At 18.2% G+C, this 23,328-nt stretch overlaps 7 protein-coding genes across 7 annotated transcripts; 3 read left to right on the top strand and 4 right to left on the bottom strand.

The window, feature by feature from the left end:
• Nucleotides 1-7: 7 nt before the first annotated feature.
• On the bottom strand, nucleotides 8-634 carry ERH (enhancer of rudimentary homolog, putative; the record flags this gene model as incomplete). The annotated part of the gene is made up of 3 exons (XM_028675670.1): nucleotides 8-101; nucleotides 331-451; nucleotides 532-634. 3 exons carry the CDS (start codon nucleotides 632-634, stop codon nucleotides 8-10), a joined length of 318 nt encoding a protein of 105 aa, XP_028532235.1.
• Nucleotides 635-1,918: 1,284 nt separating this feature from the next.
• PRELSG_0620100 (DNA repair helicase RAD25, putative) lies at nucleotides 1,919-5,298 on the bottom strand (the record flags this gene model as incomplete). Its single annotated transcript, XM_028675669.1, has 3 exons — nucleotides 1,919-3,660; nucleotides 3,823-4,880; nucleotides 5,159-5,298. The coding sequence occupies 3 exons, from the start codon at nucleotides 5,296-5,298 to the stop codon at nucleotides 1,919-1,921; spliced, it is 2,940 nt and encodes a 979-aa protein (XP_028532234.1).
• A 956-nt stretch (nucleotides 5,299-6,254) lies between these two features.
• Nucleotides 6,255-8,363, bottom strand: DYN2 (dynamin-like protein, putative; the record flags this gene model as incomplete). The annotated part of the gene is made up of 1 exon (XM_028675666.1): nucleotides 6,255-8,363. The coding sequence occupies one exon, from the start codon at nucleotides 8,361-8,363 to the stop codon at nucleotides 6,255-6,257; it is 2,109 nt and encodes a 702-aa protein (XP_028532233.1).
• A 1,738-nt stretch (nucleotides 8,364-10,101) lies between these two features.
• On the top strand, nucleotides 10,102-13,263 carry PRELSG_0619900 (conserved Plasmodium protein, unknown function; the record flags this gene model as incomplete). Its single annotated transcript, XM_028675665.1, has 1 exon — nucleotides 10,102-13,263. The coding sequence occupies one exon, from the start codon at nucleotides 10,102-10,104 to the stop codon at nucleotides 13,261-13,263; it is 3,162 nt and encodes a 1,053-aa protein (XP_028532232.1).
• Nucleotides 13,264-14,725: 1,462 nt separating this feature from the next.
• Nucleotides 14,726-15,634, top strand: ADT (ADP/ATP transporter on adenylate translocase, putative; the record flags this gene model as incomplete). Its single annotated transcript, XM_028675664.1, has 1 exon — nucleotides 14,726-15,634. The coding sequence occupies one exon, from the start codon at nucleotides 14,726-14,728 to the stop codon at nucleotides 15,632-15,634; it is 909 nt and encodes a 302-aa protein (XP_028532231.1).
• Nucleotides 15,635-16,386: 752 nt separating this feature from the next.
• On the bottom strand, nucleotides 16,387-19,750 carry PRELSG_0619700 (conserved Plasmodium protein, unknown function; the record flags this gene model as incomplete). The annotated part of the gene is made up of 12 exons (XM_028675663.1): nucleotides 16,387-16,642; nucleotides 16,789-17,066; nucleotides 17,161-17,462; nucleotides 17,593-17,808; nucleotides 17,893-17,998; nucleotides 18,121-18,186; nucleotides 18,304-18,410; nucleotides 18,509-18,645; nucleotides 18,817-19,025; nucleotides 19,145-19,246; nucleotides 19,310-19,424; nucleotides 19,515-19,750. 12 exons carry the CDS (start codon nucleotides 19,748-19,750, stop codon nucleotides 16,387-16,389), a joined length of 2,130 nt encoding a protein of 709 aa, XP_028532230.1.
• A 1,319-nt stretch (nucleotides 19,751-21,069) lies between these two features.
• PyKII (pyruvate kinase 2, putative) lies at nucleotides 21,070-23,211 on the top strand (the record flags this gene model as incomplete). The annotated part of the gene is made up of 1 exon (XM_028675662.1): nucleotides 21,070-23,211. One exon carries the CDS (start codon nucleotides 21,070-21,072, stop codon nucleotides 23,209-23,211), a length of 2,142 nt encoding a protein of 713 aa, XP_028532229.1.
• Nucleotides 23,212-23,328: the final 117 nt, after the last annotated feature.

Raw genomic sequence — 23,328 nt, 5'->3', positions numbered from 1 at the left:
TTTTTTCTTATTTACCAATTTGATCTTTAATATGTTCAACCAATTTTTGCTTTATCCATTTTTTATCATGAGGTTTATATGTCCATGTAGGTTGATGAAATCTAATAAAAAGAAAAATGATATAAAAATAAAATAATGAAAAATAAAAGAAATATTAAGATATAACCCCCCATAAATAATTTCTATTACTATATTAAGAAATTATATATACAAAAAAAGAAAAAAAAAACTTATCAAAACTTATTAGTATATTTAAATTAATAATCTTAAAAATGTTTATTTATATATTTAAACAGTATATTTATTATTTTTTTTTTCTTTTTAAATTACAATAATAAAGTCATTTTTTGTATGTTATCAATATACAAAAATAAATCATTCATATTATAAGTTATTCTTTGAACTGAAGGATCATTTTCTTTAATAGCTTGCTCATATAATTGGCAAATTCCTACAAAAAAAATTAAACATAAATATATATATATATATATATATTAAGACTCCTTTAAATATATTTCAATATAAATTAACCATTTAAGGCTAATTTTAAAGAGTTATATTCAACAAAAGTTCTACTTTCTATTTTACGAGAAAATTGAACTAATAGTACAACATCGCTATAAGATGGATTCATTTTATTAACTTAAATTAACTTTATTTCCCTTCTTTTTAATTTTTTCCTCTTTTTTTTTTTTATAACAAAAAAAAATATTACTATCAATGAAATTTTTATTATAAATTTTTTAATTTTTTTTTTTTCTTTTTTCTTTTTTCTTTTTTCTTTTTTTTTCCTTTTAATTAAAAGAATATTTCAATGAAAAAATACCTTAATTAAACATTTTTTTTTTAAATTTATATATATATAAAAACATATTATATATATATGTATATATTAAGGAAAAATTTGACCATTCAATAAAATAAATAATAACAATTAAAAAAAATATAAAACTGATTGCATATGTAAAGAAAAATCAAAAAAATTTTTTACTTAACTTTATTAAACCATTTTTTGAAAAGTATATTTTTTTAGCTTAAAAAATAGTATTAAATCAGAAATATTTATAAAATAACATATATATATATTAAAAAAAAAAAGATATATTCGTTTTTGTTTAATGGAAAAAATTTAAAAATTAACTGTTAGAATTTCATTATTTATTTTTTTTTTGTTTTTTTTTATTTACTGAGTTATTTATTAAAAAATACATAAAAATTTACTTTGATAATCTAAATATAAATAAAAAAAAAAAAAAATTGTTATTAAAGATTATAAAAAGTAAAATAACTAAAAAAAAAAATTAATGACAAAATTTTAAATATTTTTAAATAATGAAATTTTGGGAAATTTATAATTTTTGCAATAAAACATTGATATAAAAATTTTTACTCCAATAAAAATACACTATTATTTACATTAGCATAATAAATATTCATATTGATTTACTGTTTTGCAATAATAGTGAACAAAGTATTAATAATCGCTTAATTTATATTGATGAAGGGATAAAATATTGATACATAATTTACTGATGAATAATATATTAAATAATAGTTTAATTATCCTTAATTATTTATATTTGTTACGCGTGTTACAACCTTTTTATATTTTTTTTTATTATATCTATATAGTACTTTTCACATATATACATATTGAATTATTTTTAATGTATTTACAAAGAATAATCATGTCTTAATAAATTGCTTATAAAATTGTATGATTTTTTCATAATCTTTTATTATATATATATATATATATATATACAAATGATCATTTAAAAATAAATATAATACCATTATTATATAGAAGTCTTTTAAAATTCTGATAATTTTTCAATAATTTTTCAAAAAATATCACATAAATTTTTTGTTCCTTTTTTTTTTTTTAAGTTTTATAACTAAAAAAATACAAATGAAATTATTTATTTTGATTTAAAAATTTTCTAAAAAGAATATGTTTATCAGCAAACTTTTTTGGTGCATTTTTTTTTTTATCATTAAAGGTTACATCTATATTGGATGATAATTTTAATAATCCCCCATTATCTACTTTTTTTAAAGTATCTTCTTTTTTACTTAAAGTGCCATTAAAGTTACTTTTATTAGTTTTGGAATTTTCTTTGTTAAAATTTTGATCTTCAAATAAGTCATCATCTTCATCCATGTTTCCATCATCTGTACTAGCTAGAATGCATTTTAATAAATTTTCTTGAATTTTTTTATTTTTATAAACTAAGTTTAATTTATTAAAATCAACAATATTATCACTATGAACATTATACGCGTACCCTTGATTAATAAGAAATTGTTGTCTTTTATCAGAGTAGCACATTTCAATTGTATCTTTACTTACCAAACTATAAAAAAAAGAGTCAGGTTCATTTATATTCTTTTTTTCATTGGCCTTATTTTTAGGTCTAATAATTCTTCCTAATCTTTGAGCTTCTTGTCTTCTTGATGCGAAATTAAAAGAAATTTGAATAACAACATTTGCAATAGGTATATCAATTGCATTATCTCCAACTTTACTTAATAAAATAGTATTGATAGAAGAATCATTTTTAAATTTATTTATGATAGCAATTCTTTCAATTGGTGACAACTTTCCATATATAAATGGTTTGTTCAATGTTTTAGCAATATGTAACAAAGCAAAAATATTATCACTAAAAACTATAATTTTGTCATTATTCTGTTCATGATATTTAATTAAATATTCACACATCATTAATTTTTTAGGATTACATGTATATAATCTTCTTTTAATAAAACTATTTGACTTTAAATAATATTTATAAAAAGAACCAGGCATACTGCACCATATTTCTTTACACAAAGCTTTAGCTAGAAATCCTTTATTTTGTAATTCTACCCAATTAGCTTCATATAATTTGGGCCCAATAATCCAATGTAAATCTCGAATTAGCAAATCTTCTCTTACTAAAGTTGCTGTTAAACCAAGTTTACAATGAGATTTCACAATATCATTTATTCTTCTAAAAGATGGTGCAGGTGCAAATTGAACTTCATCAAATACTAATAATCCCCATTCTCTTCTCCTTATATCATTAACAATTTTTAAACTTTGCTCACTTCTCTTACCTGAATATGACAACATAGTATATGTAGAAATTAACACACCTGCTTCGTTAATAGGCCATAAATCAAACTTATAATCTGATGTTAATATTCTTAAATGTCTTGGATGAATATTCGTAAAATCTTCAAATTGCTTTTTCCATTGTTCAACTGCTACTGCTGATGTTGTTAAAAATAATGCTGACTTTTTAATTGTACTAGCTGCCGTTATACCTGTTAGGGTTTTACCTACACCGCAAGGTAAAACTATTATACCTGACCTACTTCTTCCATTGCTGAACATTTTTCTCAATGCTTTTTCTTGATAATATCTTATTTGCACATGGCTTTTTAAAGAACAAATTAAATTAGGATTTTTTTTATCTCTTCTAAAATCATATTCCATTAATAATGGTCTTTGCATAGTTTGTAATGCTTCTTGCTTTACTTCTTCTATCTTATCACAATTCACTTCAAAAGAGTATACTTCTGATGAGTTTCCTAAATTCTCATTTATATTTTCATTTATATTTTTTTTTTCTTGAAAAATTAATTGTTTTTCACTTTCACTTATCTTGAATCCTATTTTAAAAAAAAAAAGTCCATAAATTTTTTTATTTTTATTATAAGCATGTATAGTAAAATTAAAAAAAACTATGTATATATGCAAAGAGAATTACATAAATAGTAAAAATATGTATCAACATCAAAAAAAAAAAAAAAAAGAAAAATAATTTTTATAACCTAGTTGAGTAGTATCTAATACAGGTGCTTCATATGTTACATAAGATTCTTCTTTCTTTTTTTCATTACATTTTTCATTTAAAAAATTGTTTGTATTATTATTATTATCGTTATTAATGTTATTATTAATTTCACTTTTATCATTATTATTAATAATTTCATTATTATTATTATTATTATTATTATTATTATTATTATTATTATTATTATTATTATTATTATTATTATTATTATTATTATTATTAATTTTATTTTTATCATTATTATTAATAATTTCATTATTATCATTACTATTTTCATTATTATTATTATTATTATCATTGTTAATGTTATTATTATTAATTTTATTTTTATCATTATTATTAATAATTTCATTATTATCATTACTATTTTCATTATTATTATTATTATTATTATTCTCCTTAAATTTTTCTTCTAATGTATTATTATTCAAATTGCATATACCTCTTATTTTCTGTTCATTATTATCATTAGAATATATTCTTGCATTTTTTATAGAATTATTATTTAATAAATAATCTAATTCTGATTTATTTGCAGCTTCAATATAATATTTATTTTCTCTTAAAACTAATTTAACTTTGCCAAAAGATTCTGCACTTTTAGTAATATTATAAACTAATTCTTTAGGAAGAACATTCTTAGAAAACTTATCTAAATTTATTAATAATTCATCAAGTGTAATACCTACAGATATTGCAGCATATAAAGAAAAAATAGTTAATTGGAATTCATGAATTAACTCAGGTCTACATATGGGCTCAGCTATGGTAATAAGAAAATCAGATGCTTGCTTACTGCAACTATTAAACATCTCTAAATATATAAATCCATCTGAGCATATCCACATTGGTTTATTCATATGATTTTTTTTTAATTTCATATCTTTACTATAATCATGAAACCCTTTTTGCTGTATATTTATAGAGTCAGCACTAAATGGTAAATTTATTACTTTTTTATCAAAATGCATTTCATAAAATTCTTTAAATTTATTTTTCACTTTTTTAGTAAAACCTCCATTGGGGCTACTTTCTCTACCAAAAAAAAAAAAAAAAAAATTAGAAGTTAAATGATAAAAATCAAAGACGATAATTTCAAAAAAAGATTAAAATATGAAAGAGAAACAACATTATATATATATATTTCTCCTTAATACATATAATTAGGTATTAATTATGAACTTAATCATCTTAATTTTCTTTTGTTAATAACTTATTTAAGTGATACTATATAGATATATTATTATATTGTAATTTACTTTTAATAAAAGAAATATAAAAACAAAAACCATATACTAATTTTTTCAACTTACAATTTTTTAGAAGCCTTTAATTTTCGTCGTTTTACATTTTTTGCATAATAGTTTTCATTTAAAATATCTTTTCTCTTATAATAGTTTTTTTTATGTGAACTCTTTGTAGTATAATTATTTACATCTTCAAATTTTTTCATCTTTTAACTTTTCATAACTTTTTTTTTTTAATTAGTCATGTTATTTTTTTTTTATAAAACAAAATAAAATAAAAATAATAAAAATATTTTGGTAATAAACTGTTAAAGATTTTCTAAAATTTCAAAAAATAAGAGAATATTAAAAAAATTGCGAATATAAAAGAAAAAAAAAACATTAAAAATTAATAAAAAAAAAATAAATAAAATAAATAAAACGTGGCAGTTCAGATGCTACAAATTATAAGAAATGAAAAACAAAAGTTTATGTAAATACACATGGTAATAATTAAACTTACAATGATAAATTACCAAAAAAAAAAAAAAAAATTTTTAAATGAATAACAAAGTTATATCAGAATTTAACAAAAAAAAAAAAAAACTTAAAGTGTTAATATTTCTATGTCACACATTTTTAATATTCTAATATTTTTATAACCTTTTAATAATTTAATTTTTTATACTTTAATATTTTCTTTTTCTTGTATTTTAACCTTCTAATTTACCATTACATATAATTCCTTTATTCTTTTTTTAAAATTTTCAAAAAAATAGTTTTAAAAAAATTATAAAATTATAAAATCATATTTTTCACTATTTTTTTTTTTTTTTTGCTTTTATATATTTAAAAGAATTATAAAAACAAAGGAAAAAAAATATATTAACAAAAATATAATTAGACTTTATTTCTTTTTATTATAAATAGATATACAATTTAAGTCAAAAATTAAAAAAAAATAATAATAATAAAAGAATATAAATTTTTTTTTTTTTTTTAAAAGAATATTTTATTTATAATTACATTTTAATCCTTTTTTTTCTCTTAAAAACAAAAATGACAATATATATTCCAATAAAAAACATTTAAGCATTTATGCACATATATATATTTACAAACATAGGAATAATATTAAAATTTGAATATTTTTTATTTTAATTTATTTATTTTTTTGTTTACATTAAATTTCTTGATTTCTAATTTCTGCCAACATTTTGATAGCTTGATTCAAGGATTCCAAATTTTTTTTACAATTATTTCTTTTTACTTTGATAGATGAACATTCATTAAATAAATTAAATAATTCATCATTATGCAAATTAGAAATTAAAACTTTCTGCATAGTTTTTCTTGAAGTATTAACCATAAAATGCATAATAGCTTTGGGTACTGCATCTGCTATATGCTTGCGAACAATATTAAAATAATTATTAATTAATGATTTAATTAAATCAATTTCTATTATTTCTTTAGAAGAAGAAGAATATTCAGGTATAATTTTGTCAGGTATAACAGGCAAAACAAAAACATTTTCCCTATTATTATTAATATTAGTAATTTTTGTTCCTTCTTTATTTTTGAAAAATTTTGCATCTTCTTTATTTTTCCATATTTTTGCTTCTTCTTTAAATGTATGATGTGTCATAGAATAATTGATATTATTAATATTTTCCTGTCCATCTCTCTTTTGATTTGGGATTTTATGTGCACTTAACACGCTGTCTGATTCTTCAACATAATCATTATCTTTATCATACACATTTTTCATAAAGTGCTCATTTAAAAAATCAGGGTGACTAGTGTTAATATAGGATAACTCAATTAACATTAAATTTTTTATCATTTCTTTAGTTGGCTGTAAACAATCCTTTAATAATATTTTTACTTGTTCATTTATAGCACTTTTTAAATTTGTAAATCTTTCCATATCTGGTATTTTGCAGTTATCAACAATTTTAATTAATTCTTCGTAAACTTGATCAGCACAACGAAGTGATGGTTCCTTTAAACAATTTATTAATTTTTTTATTAAAGTCTCAAAAGCACTTTCTGGAACAAATAATGCTCCTCTAGGCCCACTGGAATTTCTTATAGCAATTCTTATTTCTTCATCAGTTAACATTTCTAATGGAGAAAAATCATTTAACGCTTTTATGTACCAATCATTAAAAATATAATGTATTCTTGCTCCTCCCTTTAGTTCATCTACTCTATCTTTATAAAATACTTTTCCATCAATTATATCTTGATATTGTTGAGAAAATTTAGTTATATAATTAACAAGAACTGCTAAATATTCTGAACGATTCATATTTTCCATTGGTTCTCCTAATTCTAATAACCTTTCTTCTTCTATACTTTTTAAAGAGTCAATTTTAGGTTTTAAAAAAGGTACTGTGTTTTTAATATGTTCAATAAGAATATTATTTAATTTTTTAGCTAAATTTTTTATCCCACATTCTAGTATACATTCAATTTGATTAGAAACATCAATGCTTTGATTAAAATATTCTTCCTCCTTTTTTATTGATTCTTCAATACTAATGTTATCATCAACATCTTTCTGACTTCTACAAACAACAGCTACAAATCCTTTTTTTAAAGGATATAGAGATCCACTTATCATTTTTTTCCAAATTTCAGGTTTCTCCACCATATCACACTTTGTTATAACTCCTATTGTTCTTTCGTGTTTTGGGTCTACGCTTCTAGCCATTTTCAAACTATCTGAATTTGCTAAGTCAATATTAGCACAAGAAACAGCTAAAATAATACAATTAGGATTTTTTATATATTTATTTACTAAATTAACAATTTGTTCTTCTACATTATATGGCTGATTTCCAACAGGAACTTTAGTTAACCCTGGTAAATCAATTAATGTTAAATCTAAAACATCATTTTTATGTATTTCTATTATAATAGGAGTTTCTTTTATACATTTATTTCCTCCTGTAATTTCTTCTGTTACATCTACTAACATTTGATTTAAAATAGTAAAATCATCAATATGCTTTTCTACTTTATTATTTTCATAATCTGAATAAGTTAAAGTACAATAACATTCTTCTGATTTAGAATTTGTTAATTGTATTATAATAGGAGTTCTCGTTACTATATCCTCTCCTTTAGGCATAAAGCTTAGTCCAACTAAGGATTCTAACAGTGATGTTTTTCCTACTGACTGAGCACCTACTACTGCTATATGTGGTAAGCTTAATGCTTCACTACTTATAAAAGATGACAGTACATTCTGCAATTTATTTACAATAGGAACTAACTTATCCATTTTATTTTACATGAAATAATTATTATTATTATTATTAATTATACATAAAAATTACTCAACAAAAAATTTCTATTAATTCTTCTTAAAACTTCGCATGGAAAAAAGATATACATTAAAATATTATTAACCTTTCACAAAAATTAAAGACAAAAAAAATTATATATAAGCAAATTTCACAAAATTTAACGAAAAAAGTTACACTAACATATATAAAAAAAAAAATAGAGTATATATATACTTTAAAAATTCCTTTTTAATAAAATTATTATCTTTAGACATTTACAAAAAAGATTTTTATATTAATATAATATGTATTTACATTAAAAAAAGAGAAAAAAAAAAAAATTAATAAGAAAAAATATTATGTAAAAAATAACTAAAAAGAATAATAAATAACAAATATAATAATAGAATGTATATAGAAAAAATGTTTAAAAAAAAGAATATATAAAATATATAAAAAGGGTAAAATACATCAAAATAATGAAAATGTTTAATATATATATATAATAGAAAATATAACAAAAAGTATAAACTAACAATAAATACCTAAATGTACATATCTTCTAGTTCATTTTCAAAAATAAAATTTAAGTTAAAATGAAATTTAAAATTCATTTTTTTTTTATGTTTAACATTATTTATAAGAAATAAAATCATTTTTAATTTGTTGCATTTTTAATCTTAAATTTGTATTATTATTACAAATTATATAGTATTCCATATCTTTAATAATTATATTACTATAATTAATATAAAAAATACTTATTACAACTAATACTGAAAATATTCATATTATTAATATTATTATTGTTATTTCAAGTATACTTTTATTTAATTTCTTTATATATTTTACTTTTTTTTTTTTTTTTTTTTTTTCTTGTATTGCACACAATATAATATTAAGATACATTCTTTCAATTTTCTATTTTAAAATAAACCTTAAAATTCTATTTTTCTATTTTATAAAAAAAAAAAAAAAAAAAAAAACCAAAAAATAAAACTTTCGTTCCATTATAAAAATTAAAAAAAAAAAAGATTAAAAACAATATATAAATTTTTTATTATATATTTTATAATTGTTTATGTGTAATTAAGTAGCAATATATAATATATAAAAATACTTAAAAGAGTTGAATGTTTCCGTACACTTTTTTTTCTATTTTAATGAGGATAAACAAATATTATATAAAAAAAAAAATAATAAATTTGTAAAATCTGTTAGAAGTTAAAAAATAAAATATCATTTATTTTCTTCTTTTTGTTAGTATAAGATTGTTATTTTATTTTTTTTTTTTACTATATATATAAATGTAGTTTAATAAAACACAATATTTATTTTTTTTTAAAATATATCTTCAAATATTCTTTTAATTATTTATTTTTTTTTATTTTAAAATTACTTATTCTTTTCATTATTTATTTTTCATTGTCATTAACAAAAATTAAAAATAAAAGTCAAAAGCTTGATATAAACTTCAAAACAAACTCTTCTAAAAAAAGTAAAATTGTTTTATAAGATATAAAAATTAAATAGAAAAAATTAAATATGCAAAAAATGAATCTTAGTATCTTGATAAAAATAAATAAATATATAGATAAAAATGTCTTAAAATTATTATCTTAATTTTATTTATATTTCTAATATATATTTTTTTTTAATTATGTACTAAAAATATAAACATTATTTTAAATTGAATCTAAAGAAATTTATACTTTTTTTAAAGAGATTATTTAAATGAAATATTTAAAAAAATGTAACATTATAAAATTAACAATACGATTAGATAGATTTTTAAATACTCCAATAAGCTTTAATAAAAAAAAAGAAATCAGAAAATTTAACACAAGCGTAAAAGAAGATGATAAAAATAAAAGTTTTGGAAGTGTACTTTTTGATGATAACATAATAAAAGGAAACAAGAAAAATGATAAAGTAATAAATACTTCAATAAATGGAATAAATGAATTATCAAACAGAGATAAAAAAAATAGACATACAGAAAATGGAAAGAGAAAGAACGAAAACATAAAAGATGAAAATATCATAAGTTATGAACAATCTGAATTGGTTAGAAAAATAAGAAAATTTTGTAGAAAAGATGATTTATGTAGTTTATATAAATTTAGTGATGAATTTTTGTATCTACTAAAAAAAAAAAAACTAACAGAAAATGATTTTTCTATAATAATTCATTTATTAAGTAAAAAAAAATTTTATGATAATAGCTTTTGGAAAAATATAGTTAATACTGATACTATAGATTTTATTTTTAATATGAGCTTAAAACAAATAATTTTATCTTTTTATAGTATAGTTAATTCTTATAAATATATTAATATAAGTTTTTTAAATGCTTTTACGAATAATTTAATTTTAATTTTAAACAGTCAAAAACATTTTTTTTTGTTAGTTAGAAAAAAGATAAAAGAAAAAAAATTAAAAAGTCTTAATCTTTACTTACACAATAATTTAGAGGGTGAAAAAAGTTGTATAAGTAATGAAATTGATAACTTAAATAATAGTATAAATATTCATGAAGCAAATAATAAAAAAAACTGGAATATGATAATTAGTAAAAATAAAAATGCTCTAGTTTATAAAACAGATGATAAAAATTTTATGTCAATTTTCAGTAATATAAAAAATCATATGAATTTTCTTGATTTAACATTAATATGTAACACATATTATAAGTTAAAAGAAGTAGAAAATTTAGAAAACATTGAAGAATTAAAAAATATTGTTTATAAACTTTTTCTTTATTTCTTATTCTTTAACAAAATAGATTACAACCATTTATGTTTATTTATTTACAGTTACAGTAAGTTGAAAGGAAAACTCAAAAATTATATCTTAGTTAAAATAAAAAATATATTATTACAAACAAATTTTCAACTATATCACAATATATATAATTTAAATATTTGCTCACTAAATATGTTAATGAATGTACTACGAAAAAACTATTTTAAAGATGATTATTTTTTCAAAGAAATTATTTTATCATTCATCATTAATTTAAATTTAAAAGAAAAAAAAAAAATTAAAATAAAAAGTAATATATTAAATAGCGATAATATAAAGGTCGATGACAATTTTTCTTTTTATGATTATATATATTCTATTGATAGAGATTCTATTAATAATAATAGTTATAATTTATATAGAAATGCGAACAAGAGCGATGATAAAAATTGTCATCATAGTCCCATAGAAAAAGGAGAACTTATTGAATATTTTTTGAAAAATAACAATACATATTTATCAAGAGATTGTAATATAATTAGATTAAAAAAAAAGGATTTTTGTTTTTTTGTTTATAATGTAAATAAGTTAAACATAAAAAATTATTATAGTATTTATGAATACATAAAATGCGAAGTAGAAAAACAATTAAATTTATTAACTGTCTATGATTGCTGCATCCTATTAAATTCGTTAATAAATTTAAATTTATTAAATGATAAATTATTTGTAAAATTATTCTCTTGCTTAAAAATCCTATTTGATAAAAATCATTATAATGAAAAGGATGTCACTGATATTTTCTTATCACTTTGTAAATATACACAGAAAAATACAAAACATAATAATTCAATAAATTTATTCCTGAAATTGTTATATTCAAAAATAGAAATGAAATTAAAAAAATATAATTATATGAATATCATTTCCATTTTTTGCTGCTCTTCATATTTTAATATAAATTTTAATGATAGTATATTACAAGATTTATGTATAGATATACTGAATAATTTTAATTGTATTGATATAAATTTATTACTAATTTTTTTATATTTTTTGAAAAGTAAAAATTATCAGATAAATTTCTTTTTTTTTAATTCAATTTTATATAAAGTTCTTTTAAAAATTAAAGATACAAAAACTTTCTTTTTCTTCTTTGAGCTTGTTACTATTGACTCCACTCAAACATTAAAAAATGAAAAAATATTAAAGAAGTTTATTGAAGTATTGAATCAAAATTTTCCATTTTTTTGTATAAAAGAGAAAATTATTATATCTTTAAATATACTTATAACACCTGTGTTATTATTAGAAGAATCGTCTTTTCTATTTTGTAAAAAAACCTTTGAAAGCATATTAGACTTTGAAAAAAAGAGAAATAATGGCAAATTAGAAGAAAACATAAATAAGAAAAAAGAAAAAGAAGTAAATTTTTTATTACATAAAAGAGCTGTTGATAATATGGACAATTATTACTCTACATTTTTTAATGGTGATTGCAATAATTTTTTATTAAATAATATATATTTTATTAATAATTTAAATATTGAGGAATTAAAAATGTATTTTTCTTTTTTATTTTTAATGAACTTGTATCAAAATAAATTACCTTTTTTTAATAAAAATATGTTGATAGAAAATGAGAATAAAATAAAAAATTACTATTATAATTTATTATATAAACATAAATTTAAAGTATATTTTGATTTTATGATTGTATCATTAAGCAATGATTGCTTAAATTATTTTTTAAAAACAAGTAAACTATTTCATATTCCAAAGTGTAAAAGATTTTTGGAAGAAAAAAAAAAAGACAGTGATGATTCTAAATTAAATAGATATTCAAATAGAAAAAAAGATGTTACATTAGAAATTTATAGCAATGAAATGCTTACTTGCTTTGTTTATTTTGAAGAAACACTTATGAATGCAATAAAAATGTATTATGAAGAATTTTTTATTTTTTCATTTTCTCTAAGAAAAGAAAAGGAACTTCAAAAATATATAAATTGCAAATATCATAACTATTCAGATTATTTTTTTTATAATAATGAAAACCTTTGCATAAAAATAAAGAAGAATTTTTTTATTAATTCATTACACATTCCATATATATTTAAATTGCCTAAAGAATTAGAGTCATTTTTGTAACCAAAAATATAATTTTAATTTTACATTTTTTTTTATTTTTTCTCCAAATATTAGTTTGAAGATTAATCATTATGATGTTCATTTACTTTATTTAACATTATTTTTTTTATTTTATTTTAATTTATACTTAATAAATTCATTATAATATTATGTATTATTTATTTGTATTCTAATATAAATTTATTGTTAATATTTAATTAATAATATTAAATCTTTTCAATTTCTTCATTTTAAATATATTTGCTTTGCTTTCATAATAAAATTTATAAGAATTTTTACATATTTTAAGAGTTCTGTTACAGCCTTTTTCTTGTTTAAAAAAAAAAAAAAAAAAAATATTAATAGTATATTTTTGTATTTAAATTAATAATGCTTTAAAAAAAAAAAATTTTACATAAAAGCTATTTAAGTAATATGTGTAGACTATTACAGTATTAAGTACTTTTTTATTATTATAATTATGTATTCATAAAGAAATTTGTATCATTTTTTATTTAGTACACTATAATTTGTTTTAAAATACTTATAATAAATTAACAAAAAAAAATTTTATACTGCATTTTATAAATAGATATGTTAATATAAATAAATATATACGTATACAAAAGCATAATAAATGATTCTATTTTTTTTTTTTTTTTTTTTCTTATTTCATGGTGTTAATAAAAAAATGTATTCATATTTGGTATATACTATAACTTAAAAGTTTAAAGATGTATAGAAAATATATATATATATACATAAATTTTGTATATATATATATATAAAAAAAAAAAAAAAAAAGTGATAAAATGTAGAAAATATATAAAAAATTTAAAACTAAAAAAAATAAAAAATTAAAAAATTAAAATAAAAGATAAAAATAATATATAATAATAGGAAAAAAACAGGTAGTAAAAAATAAAACAAAGAACGGTTAAAAAAATAATACGAAATAATAATAAATAAAAAAATAAAATTTTAAGCAAATATTTATTCTTAGCAAATAATAAAAAAAAAATAAACAAAAAGTTTAACACTATAGGAACGTTTCATATGCTTTATTAATATTTTCATTTAAAATATACAGTTATAATATTTTTTTTTTATTTGTATATTATTTTATTTTAATTTTTTTCTAAAAGTTTAATGAAATATTAATACCAAGAAAAATAGAAAAAAAAAATAAATAAATAAAATATATATAAATATATATATATTTTAATAGATATTTTTAATACTTTTTTAAATAATTTTGCATTAAGTTGTATATAAACATATATATCCTAAATTAAAATTTAATATTTATATAGGATAATAAATAAAAATAAAAAAAAAAAATTTTTAAATATACAAACTTTAATTTTATTTTTTTTTTATTTTTTAATATTACTTTTTTATTTCATGTAAAAAATTTTGAATTTTTTTTTTTAAATATTTATATAAATAACATAAGCAGATATATTTCAATTTTTTTATCAAAATGAGTACTAAAGAAGTAAAAAAAAATTTTGCTGCTGATTTCTTGATGGGAGGTGTATCAGCAGCTATATCTAAAACAGTGGTTGCCCCAATTGAGAGAGTAAAAATGTTAATTCAAACTCAAGATACGATACCTGAAATAAAATCGGGACAAGTAGAAAGATATTCAGGTATGATAAACTGTTTTAAAAGAGTATCAACAGAACAAGGTGTTATATCATTATGGAGAGGTAACTTAGCAAATGTAATTAGATATTTTCCTACTCAAGCATTTAATTTTGCATTTAAAGACTATTTTAAAAAAATATTTCCAAAATATGATCAAAATAAAGAATTTGGAAAATTCTTTTTAACAAACATTTTATCTGGTGGTACAGCAGGTGCTATGTCTTTATTGATTGTTTATCCACTTGATTTTGCTAGAACTAGATTAGCATCAGATATTGGAAAGGGAAAAGAAAGACAATTTAATGGATTATTTGACTGTTTAACTAAAATTTATAAACAAACAGGTGTTCTATCCTTATATAGAGGATTTGGTGTATCTGTAACAGGTATCATTATGTACAGAGGATCTTATTTTGGTTTATACGATAGTGCAAAAGCACGTTTATTTTCTAATGAAAAAAATACTAATATTGTTTTCAAGTGGGCAGTTGCACAATCTGTTACTATTTCAGCAGGAATAATTTCCTATCCATTTGATACAGTCAGAAGAAGAATGATGATGATGTCAGGTAGAAAAGCAAAAGAAGAAATTCAATATAAAAATACTATTGACTGCTGGTTTAAAATATTAAGGAATGAAGGAATAAAAGGATTTTTTAAAGGAGCTTGGGCTAATGTTATTAGAGGAGCAGGAGGAGCTTTAGTTCTTGTATTTTATGATGAATTACAAAAATTTATTTAATAAAAAAAAATTATATTTTATTATTTATACATGAAATATAATAGTTTATTCTACGGAATATTTTGAACTCACATAATTTCATAATTCATATGGCATTGTAATATTTTTTTTCTTCACACATACATATATATTTACCATTATTTTTAATTTTTTCTATTATTACTTATAGTTCGTATATATACTTTCATATATATTTTGTTATAAGTTTCACTCATTTATTTTTATAGATATTATATGAATCTTCTTAGCTTACACCAAATTGATCATTCATACTTCTTGCATTTTCTTCTCTCTTTTTTTTTTTTCTTCTATTTATACTCTTTTTTTTTATGAGATTATAAAAAAAAAAAAAAATTAAGTAAAAATAATAAAAGATATTGCTAAAAAGGAACATAAATATAAACAAATAAAGTAATATTTATTATATATTATTTTTATTTTATTTATGAAGTTTAAAAGAGAAAATAGTTCCAATTACAAAATACTTTACTAAAGGAATATTTAAACCTACTATTAAACATACAATTTATTTTCTTTTTATACAAAATATATATATATGTATATATATTATTGATATTTTTGTTAAGAAGAATAAAAAAAAAAAATTAAATATAATTTAAATTTGAAAAAATTAGAAAATTTTCGGCTGAATATACAGAAACTTAATTTCTTTGTTTCAAGAATGATTCATTATTATAATACCACTATACTATTAATGAATATATAAAAAGGTATATGTTTTTTTTCATTAACTATAAATCCATTGTAGCATTTAAATATGAAGAAAAATAATTCATTAATTTCTTAAATGAAGTAATTTGATTATGTTTGGGGCTTATTATATTGTTTAAAATATTCTTATCAAATTGCGTTAATTTGTTTTTGGTAGAAGAAACAAATTTATCATATAAAAAAAGGCCTAAAACAACATGCTCAATTAAGCATTCCTTTTTTTTTAATAAAATAGACACACTGATACATAATAATTCAGAAATACCTATATGATATCTATACGTAATAAAAAAAAAATATAAATTTGTGAATCTCCTATTATTCACTAAAAAAATATATTTATGAAACGTATATTAAAAAATAAAATAATAGCAATGTATATATAAAGTTCCTATTGAATATATGTATATATTTGAACTTACATAGTTAGAGTTGACAAATCTGAAGCCATATTAAAATATTTCTGAATAATCGATTTAGATATATCACTAATTTCATTAAATTCAAAATAAGATAAATTATTCTTTTTTAAATATGAATATTTGTTATTTAAATCAAAATAATAATCGAAATTTTTTATTTTAGTATCATCCGCTGTTCTTAATAATTCATCAATTATATCTTCTTCTTTTTCAAAACTAAGTTCGAACAAAAAATCAAAACGAGCCAATAAATTTTCACTGATATACAAGTTGAACTCCTGTAAATGTTTATTTTTTGTATATAATTATTTTATATGAAACAAAATATATATATATATATTTTTTGTTTTATCTTTTTTTTAATTCTTATACATGTTCACTTCTTATAAATGACTTTATGGCATAAACCCAAAATGTAGTTGTTATTGGAATTAAAAATTTTTTATTCTTGTATATTCCATTTTTCATGATTTCTACTAATAATTTAATTTGAGAATTATTTAAATTATTTATATTTATGACTAGTATATCATATTTCTGAGTTAGTAATATATTAAAAGAATCTTTTTTCATATCCAGAAGCTTAATATTACAGAAATAATTGCAAAACTTAACCATTTCTATTATTAGTATTTCGTCTAAGCATATAAAAAAACAATGTGGAGCTCTCATTTCTATATAAAAAAATATTTAGATAAAATAGAATTTTATTTAATTCATTAAGTAGTTATTTAAAATATTTTCTCATAATTTGATAATATTGTATTTTCTAACGTTAAATATAATTTCATTTTCATTAATTACTTGCTGAAATATTTTCTTTGATAGAAGACATATGCCATTTCCTTTTATTTACTTTATTATATATATCATAAGCAAAAGAATTAAAATTCAAAGATTTTAAAAAGCTATTACTTATGCTAATTAAAATTAGTGTTAATTTTGTTGTTTTACAAATCTTATTTAAAAAAGAACTATCATTTGGAAGTTTTAATATATCAATTATAATACTATTCATATCTAAAGAATAATTAAAAAAAATGCTCATATAAAAATTAAAAAAATTTCAAATTATATATATTTTTAAGAAAAATTATAAATTACCATATAAGTTTTGAGAATTTAGTAAATAATTAAAGCACTCAGTAGATAATAATGTATTTACATTTGTTGATAAGGATAACATATGATCTTCAAATTTTTTTATTTTCTTAAAAAATTACAAAGAAAAAAAAAATAAAAATATATATATATATATATATATATATATATATATATACAATGAATAAGATATATAAATTAGTTAAAATTTTTTTTTTTTATTATTATAACATTTTTTCTATAATTCAATAACCAAAGACTAGCAGCACGCAATCCCTTGATGTTATTTTGATTTAACTATAAAAAAAAAAAACACATATATATGCATATATATATATATATATATATATATATATATATATATATATATATATATATATATATATATTGTGTTTTTTTAATTCATTCATATACTTTATTAGGAATAGACACAATAATTAAATTGTATTTCATACCAATTTCAAAATTTTCATTTTTTTCATTTATATCTTGAAATAACACTTCAAAAGTTGTATATTCATCTTAATAAAAGTATAAATAAAAATAAAAGTATATGTATTATTAAGAGTAGAGATAAATACAAAGTAATAATATTATATAAAAAATATGATAATATAACCTCTATTATTATATTCATCAATAGTTTTAGAAAAAGAAAACTTTAAAATGAAAAAGTTTTTAAACTTCCTTTTACTAATTATTTCTTCATATTCTTTTGTATAGCATAACTTACATATTTCTTTATCTTCCTTTTTCCTAAAAATATAATATTCTCATTTATATATACACATATATTAAATTGCTATTAGGCCTGTTTTTAATATTATATGTTTTTTTTTAAATATATATATATATCTTCTTTTTTTAAATCATTAAATTTAGATTTATTCTATTTTTTTCTTTTTTTTTTTGGAATGTATAAATTACTCATATAAATCTCCTAGTTTATTAGTTTGCACAACAACGTTATGATGCGATAAATATTTATTTGCACATTCGCAAATTCTCATATAAAAAGATTTATATATATAACTTTTTTTATCTTTACATATTAATGTTGCATTAACTAGTTCAATTACGTTATAAAAATTGCTTTCTAATTTATTTGATTTTCCTAGATTTAAGATACAATCTGTCTAAATAATTTTTTATTATTTTTTTATAATACATATATATATGCATTGCTCTGTTTAAGATTATAAAAATTATGATAAATTAAATTTTAATTCTTCACTCTTTATAATTTTAAGCATACTTTAATTGGAGTATTAATTGGAATTAAAAAAATAGTAAAAAAATTATTTTTTATGACAATATCCAGATATACTGTTAGCTTGTCACTCAAAGGTTCGTTCCCCTAATAATTCATAGTTTTTATATATTATTTAAATAAAAATAAAAAATATATATTTATTCTTACTTTAAAATTTTTTAAAAATTCAAACAATAAAATATATGAAGTTTCATTAAAATAATTTACAAATTCAACAAAGTTTTTCGTCATATAATAACCTATAGAATTTTTTGAATCAATTCTATATTAAAAAAAAAATATATACATATATTTATATTTATGTATATTAAATTATTTTATATCTTTTTCTTCTTTTTATAAAAACATTTACAATTTTATAATGTCTATATATATAAATATTTCAAAAAAATAATTATTTTTTTTATAATTTTCGTAGATTTTATCTAAAATTATTTTAAAATAGTATTTTAAAATAAGATTTCTTAATGAATCTCTAGTCATAAAAGAATTTGATGGATTGTTAATTTCTTTTTCATTATTTTCTAATACATCACAATATTTTCTTTTTGTATTTTTAAATTTTTTAATATATTTATTGTAAATCATATTTAATAAATCAAAAGAGAGAAAACAAAATGGAAAATTATTTTATAAAAAATATATGATATTTAGAATATATTTCCACAACCTTTATGAGAAATAAAAAAGTGCTTTAATTTTTTTTTTTATTCAATATTAAAATTATGGAAATTTATTATAATATAAAAAATTATTTCTTTTAGAAATAAATATATGTTCATTAATAAAAATGCAAATTTTATCTTTTTGCTTTTTAACTATTTATTGTATTATGTTTAATTCAATAACAATAAAGATTATTCATACATTAAATAGAAAAAAATTAGTACAGAAAAAAAAAAAAACAGTACACACAAATATAAATATATGAATTTTTTATTTTTTTTGCCATTCAAAAATATAATTGAGATTCAAAAGAATTGAATAAGATACTATGAACGAAAATAAAAAAATCACGTAACGGATTTCTTAAATAGTAATATAAATAATGATTCTATATTTCATAGACATTTGTTCTGTCTTTTAAAAATAAAAAAAAAAAAAAAATTGCTATTACATTTAATTTATAATATATAAATTTTTTTATTTTTTTTTATTTTTACTTTTTTTTTGGTATCTAAATTTATATAATTCTCAAAATAAACAAAAAATTCCATGTTCTTAAGTAAAAATAACGCATATGTATACATATATATATATAAATACTTGAATCACCTTTCATCTTTTTTATATAGAAGTAAAGAAAAAGAAAAAATCTTCTTTAAATATTTATAAAATGTTAAAAATATAGAGGAAAACATTCATGATCATGCTATAACGTAATACTTTATGAATTCAGTTTCCAAATATTTTAATTGAGAAAATACAAAATTAGAAAAGAACAATAAAAATATAAAAAAAGTGTAGAATTTCAATTTTTAATAATTTATAAAAAATTAGAATCTATGATCTGTGATTTAATAATTTAAGAAAGAAAAATGATACATCATCATGCAAGTATTATGTTGAATGAAAAAAAAAAAAAATATGTCGTAAAAAAAAATAACATTTATTTTCGTATAATATGGAAAAAAAAATATAATGTAGGAACAATAAGAAAAAAAAAAATAAATAAAAAATAAAATAAAAAATGAGAAGAAGAGATATATATAGTATTCATTAAAAATGAATGAAAAGAAATAAATTAAAATTAAAGAATAATAAAAAAAAAAAAAAAAAGAAAAAAAAAGAAAAAGGTAACATAATCCTCTAAATTTTGATTTAAAATAGGGAAAAAAAATATATCTCTTATATATTTCTATGCTACAAAAACATATATTGTTTAAAAAATAATTAATAAAAAGAAAATGAATATAATATATTTTTGTTTTTTTATTGAATTAGTAAAATTGTTTGTTAATGGATTAAAAAATAATAAAAAAATATATAATAAATTATATATACAAAAAACAGAAAGTTTATTATTCCTTAATCATAATAATATAAATAAAAATTTGGAAAAAAGAAAAAATATATTTGCTCATAATGAAAAACAAATATTAAAAAATAAAAGTGATATAAATACATTAAGTAAAAAAAACAAAATATCTTTTACAAAAAGTAAACAAATTGCTACAATAGGGCCTGCATCAGAAAATTTCCAAGAGTTAGAAAAACTTTATTTAAGTGGGATAGATGTATTTAGATTAAATTTTTCTCATGGTTTAAAGAACATTAAAAAGTACATAATTGATTCTATTAGAATTTTAGAAAAAAAATATGACACATCTATAGGAATTTTAGGAGATATACAAGGACCCAAAATTAGAATAGGGGAATTTGAAAAAAATGAAAATAATGAAAAAGAAAAAAATGCGTTTGTTGAATTAAAAGAAGGAGATTTTTTTCATTTTGATTTATTGGATGAACCAGGAAATCAAAGTAGAGTACAATTAAATTACCCAGAATTATTAAAAAATATAAAAATTGGGCAAATGATATTATTAGATGATGGAAATTTAAAAATGAAAGTCATTAAAACTAATCATGATCCAAATAATAAAAATATATCTATAAAGGTAGAAGTAATAACAGGAGGGAAATTGTATAGTAAGAAAGGATTTAGTATTCCTAATATGATTATGCCTATTGAAGTATTAAATGAAAAAGATATAAAAGATATTTTATTTTGTATAAATGAAGAAGTAGATTTCTTAGGATATTCCTTTGTACAAACTGAATATGATTTGCTTTTTTTAAAAAATATTATCAACGATTACTATAAAAGTGACTTTTATAAAAACAAAGAAAAAAATAGAATTAATTATAATATAGAAAGTTTAAAAATAGCAGATTTTGATGATGAAAACGATTTTTATATTAAAGAAGTCAATGATTATTATCATAACTATTATTTAAAAAATTACGATAAGTATAAAAAAATATATGATGTGTATAAAAACCAAAATTTGAATATAGAAGATAATAAAAACAGTGAAGAAGATGTTGATATTTATAATGATCCTATACGAAATAAAAATCAATTTATTAATAATAATCAAAATAATATGAATATAAAAAATGATCCTATAAATGATACCAATAATAATGAAGTATTGGATGATATAAATAGAATTTATATAATTTCTAAAATTGAAAAACCATCTGCAGTAAAAAACATTGAAAATATTATAAAACAATCAGATGGAATAATGATAGCAAGAGGTGATTTAGGAATTGAAACAAATTTATCAAATTTACCAATTTTACAAAAAAAAATTATAAATTTATGTAGAATAAAATATAATAAACCGGTTATTGTTGCTACACAAATGCTAGAAAGTATGAGGTTTCTACCATCTCCAACAAGAGCAGAAATCAGTGATGTTGCTACAGCTTTATATGATGGTTCTGATTGCGTTATGCTATCTGCTGAAACCGCTACTGGTCACTATCCAATTTTAACTGCTTCTACACAAAATAGTATAATTAAAGATGTAGAAAATGATTACTATTATTATGAATATACACAAAAAAAAAATGATAAGGTAAAGAATATAGAACAGAGAAATAATCTTTTCCACGATGATTCTACTTTTAGTAAAATAAAAAAAGATAATGATAATTCTTATTTTGAAAAATTAATTTACAGTATAAGAGATATAAGTAATAATATCAATTTAAAATCTATCATTTTATTTTCCAATGAATTTAAAAAAATTCAAAAATTAAGTAATTTAAGAACTAAAGCACCAATTATTGTTATAACAGAAAATGTTTATTTAGCAAGAAAATTACAATTAACATGGGGTATATATCCTTATCTTTCAAAAAAGAAAAATTTATTCAATAATGATTTATTTACATTAATTAATTACGGTTGTAACGTATCAAAAGAAGAAGGATTTATTAATTCCGCTGATGATTATTCACTTGTAACTTTTACAAAAAATATTAACTCCGCTAATTTACTCTATTTGTGTCAACCATATTTAACTAACTTAAAATGAAAATATACTTTCAAAGGAGAAAAGAGGCACTGAAATTCAGGAAATTGTATATTTATTGATACATAATTACATGTATTTGTATAATTATTATAAACATAAAAATATACAATTACATAT

This window comes from Plasmodium relictum, assembly GCF_900005765.1.
Source record: "Plasmodium relictum strain SGS1 genome assembly, chromosome: 6".
NCBI lineage: Eukaryota > Apicomplexa > Aconoidasida > Haemosporida > Plasmodiidae > Plasmodium > Plasmodium relictum.
The sequence above is the reverse complement of the archived record's forward strand: the minus strand, read 5'-3'. Positions and strand labels throughout refer to the sequence as shown.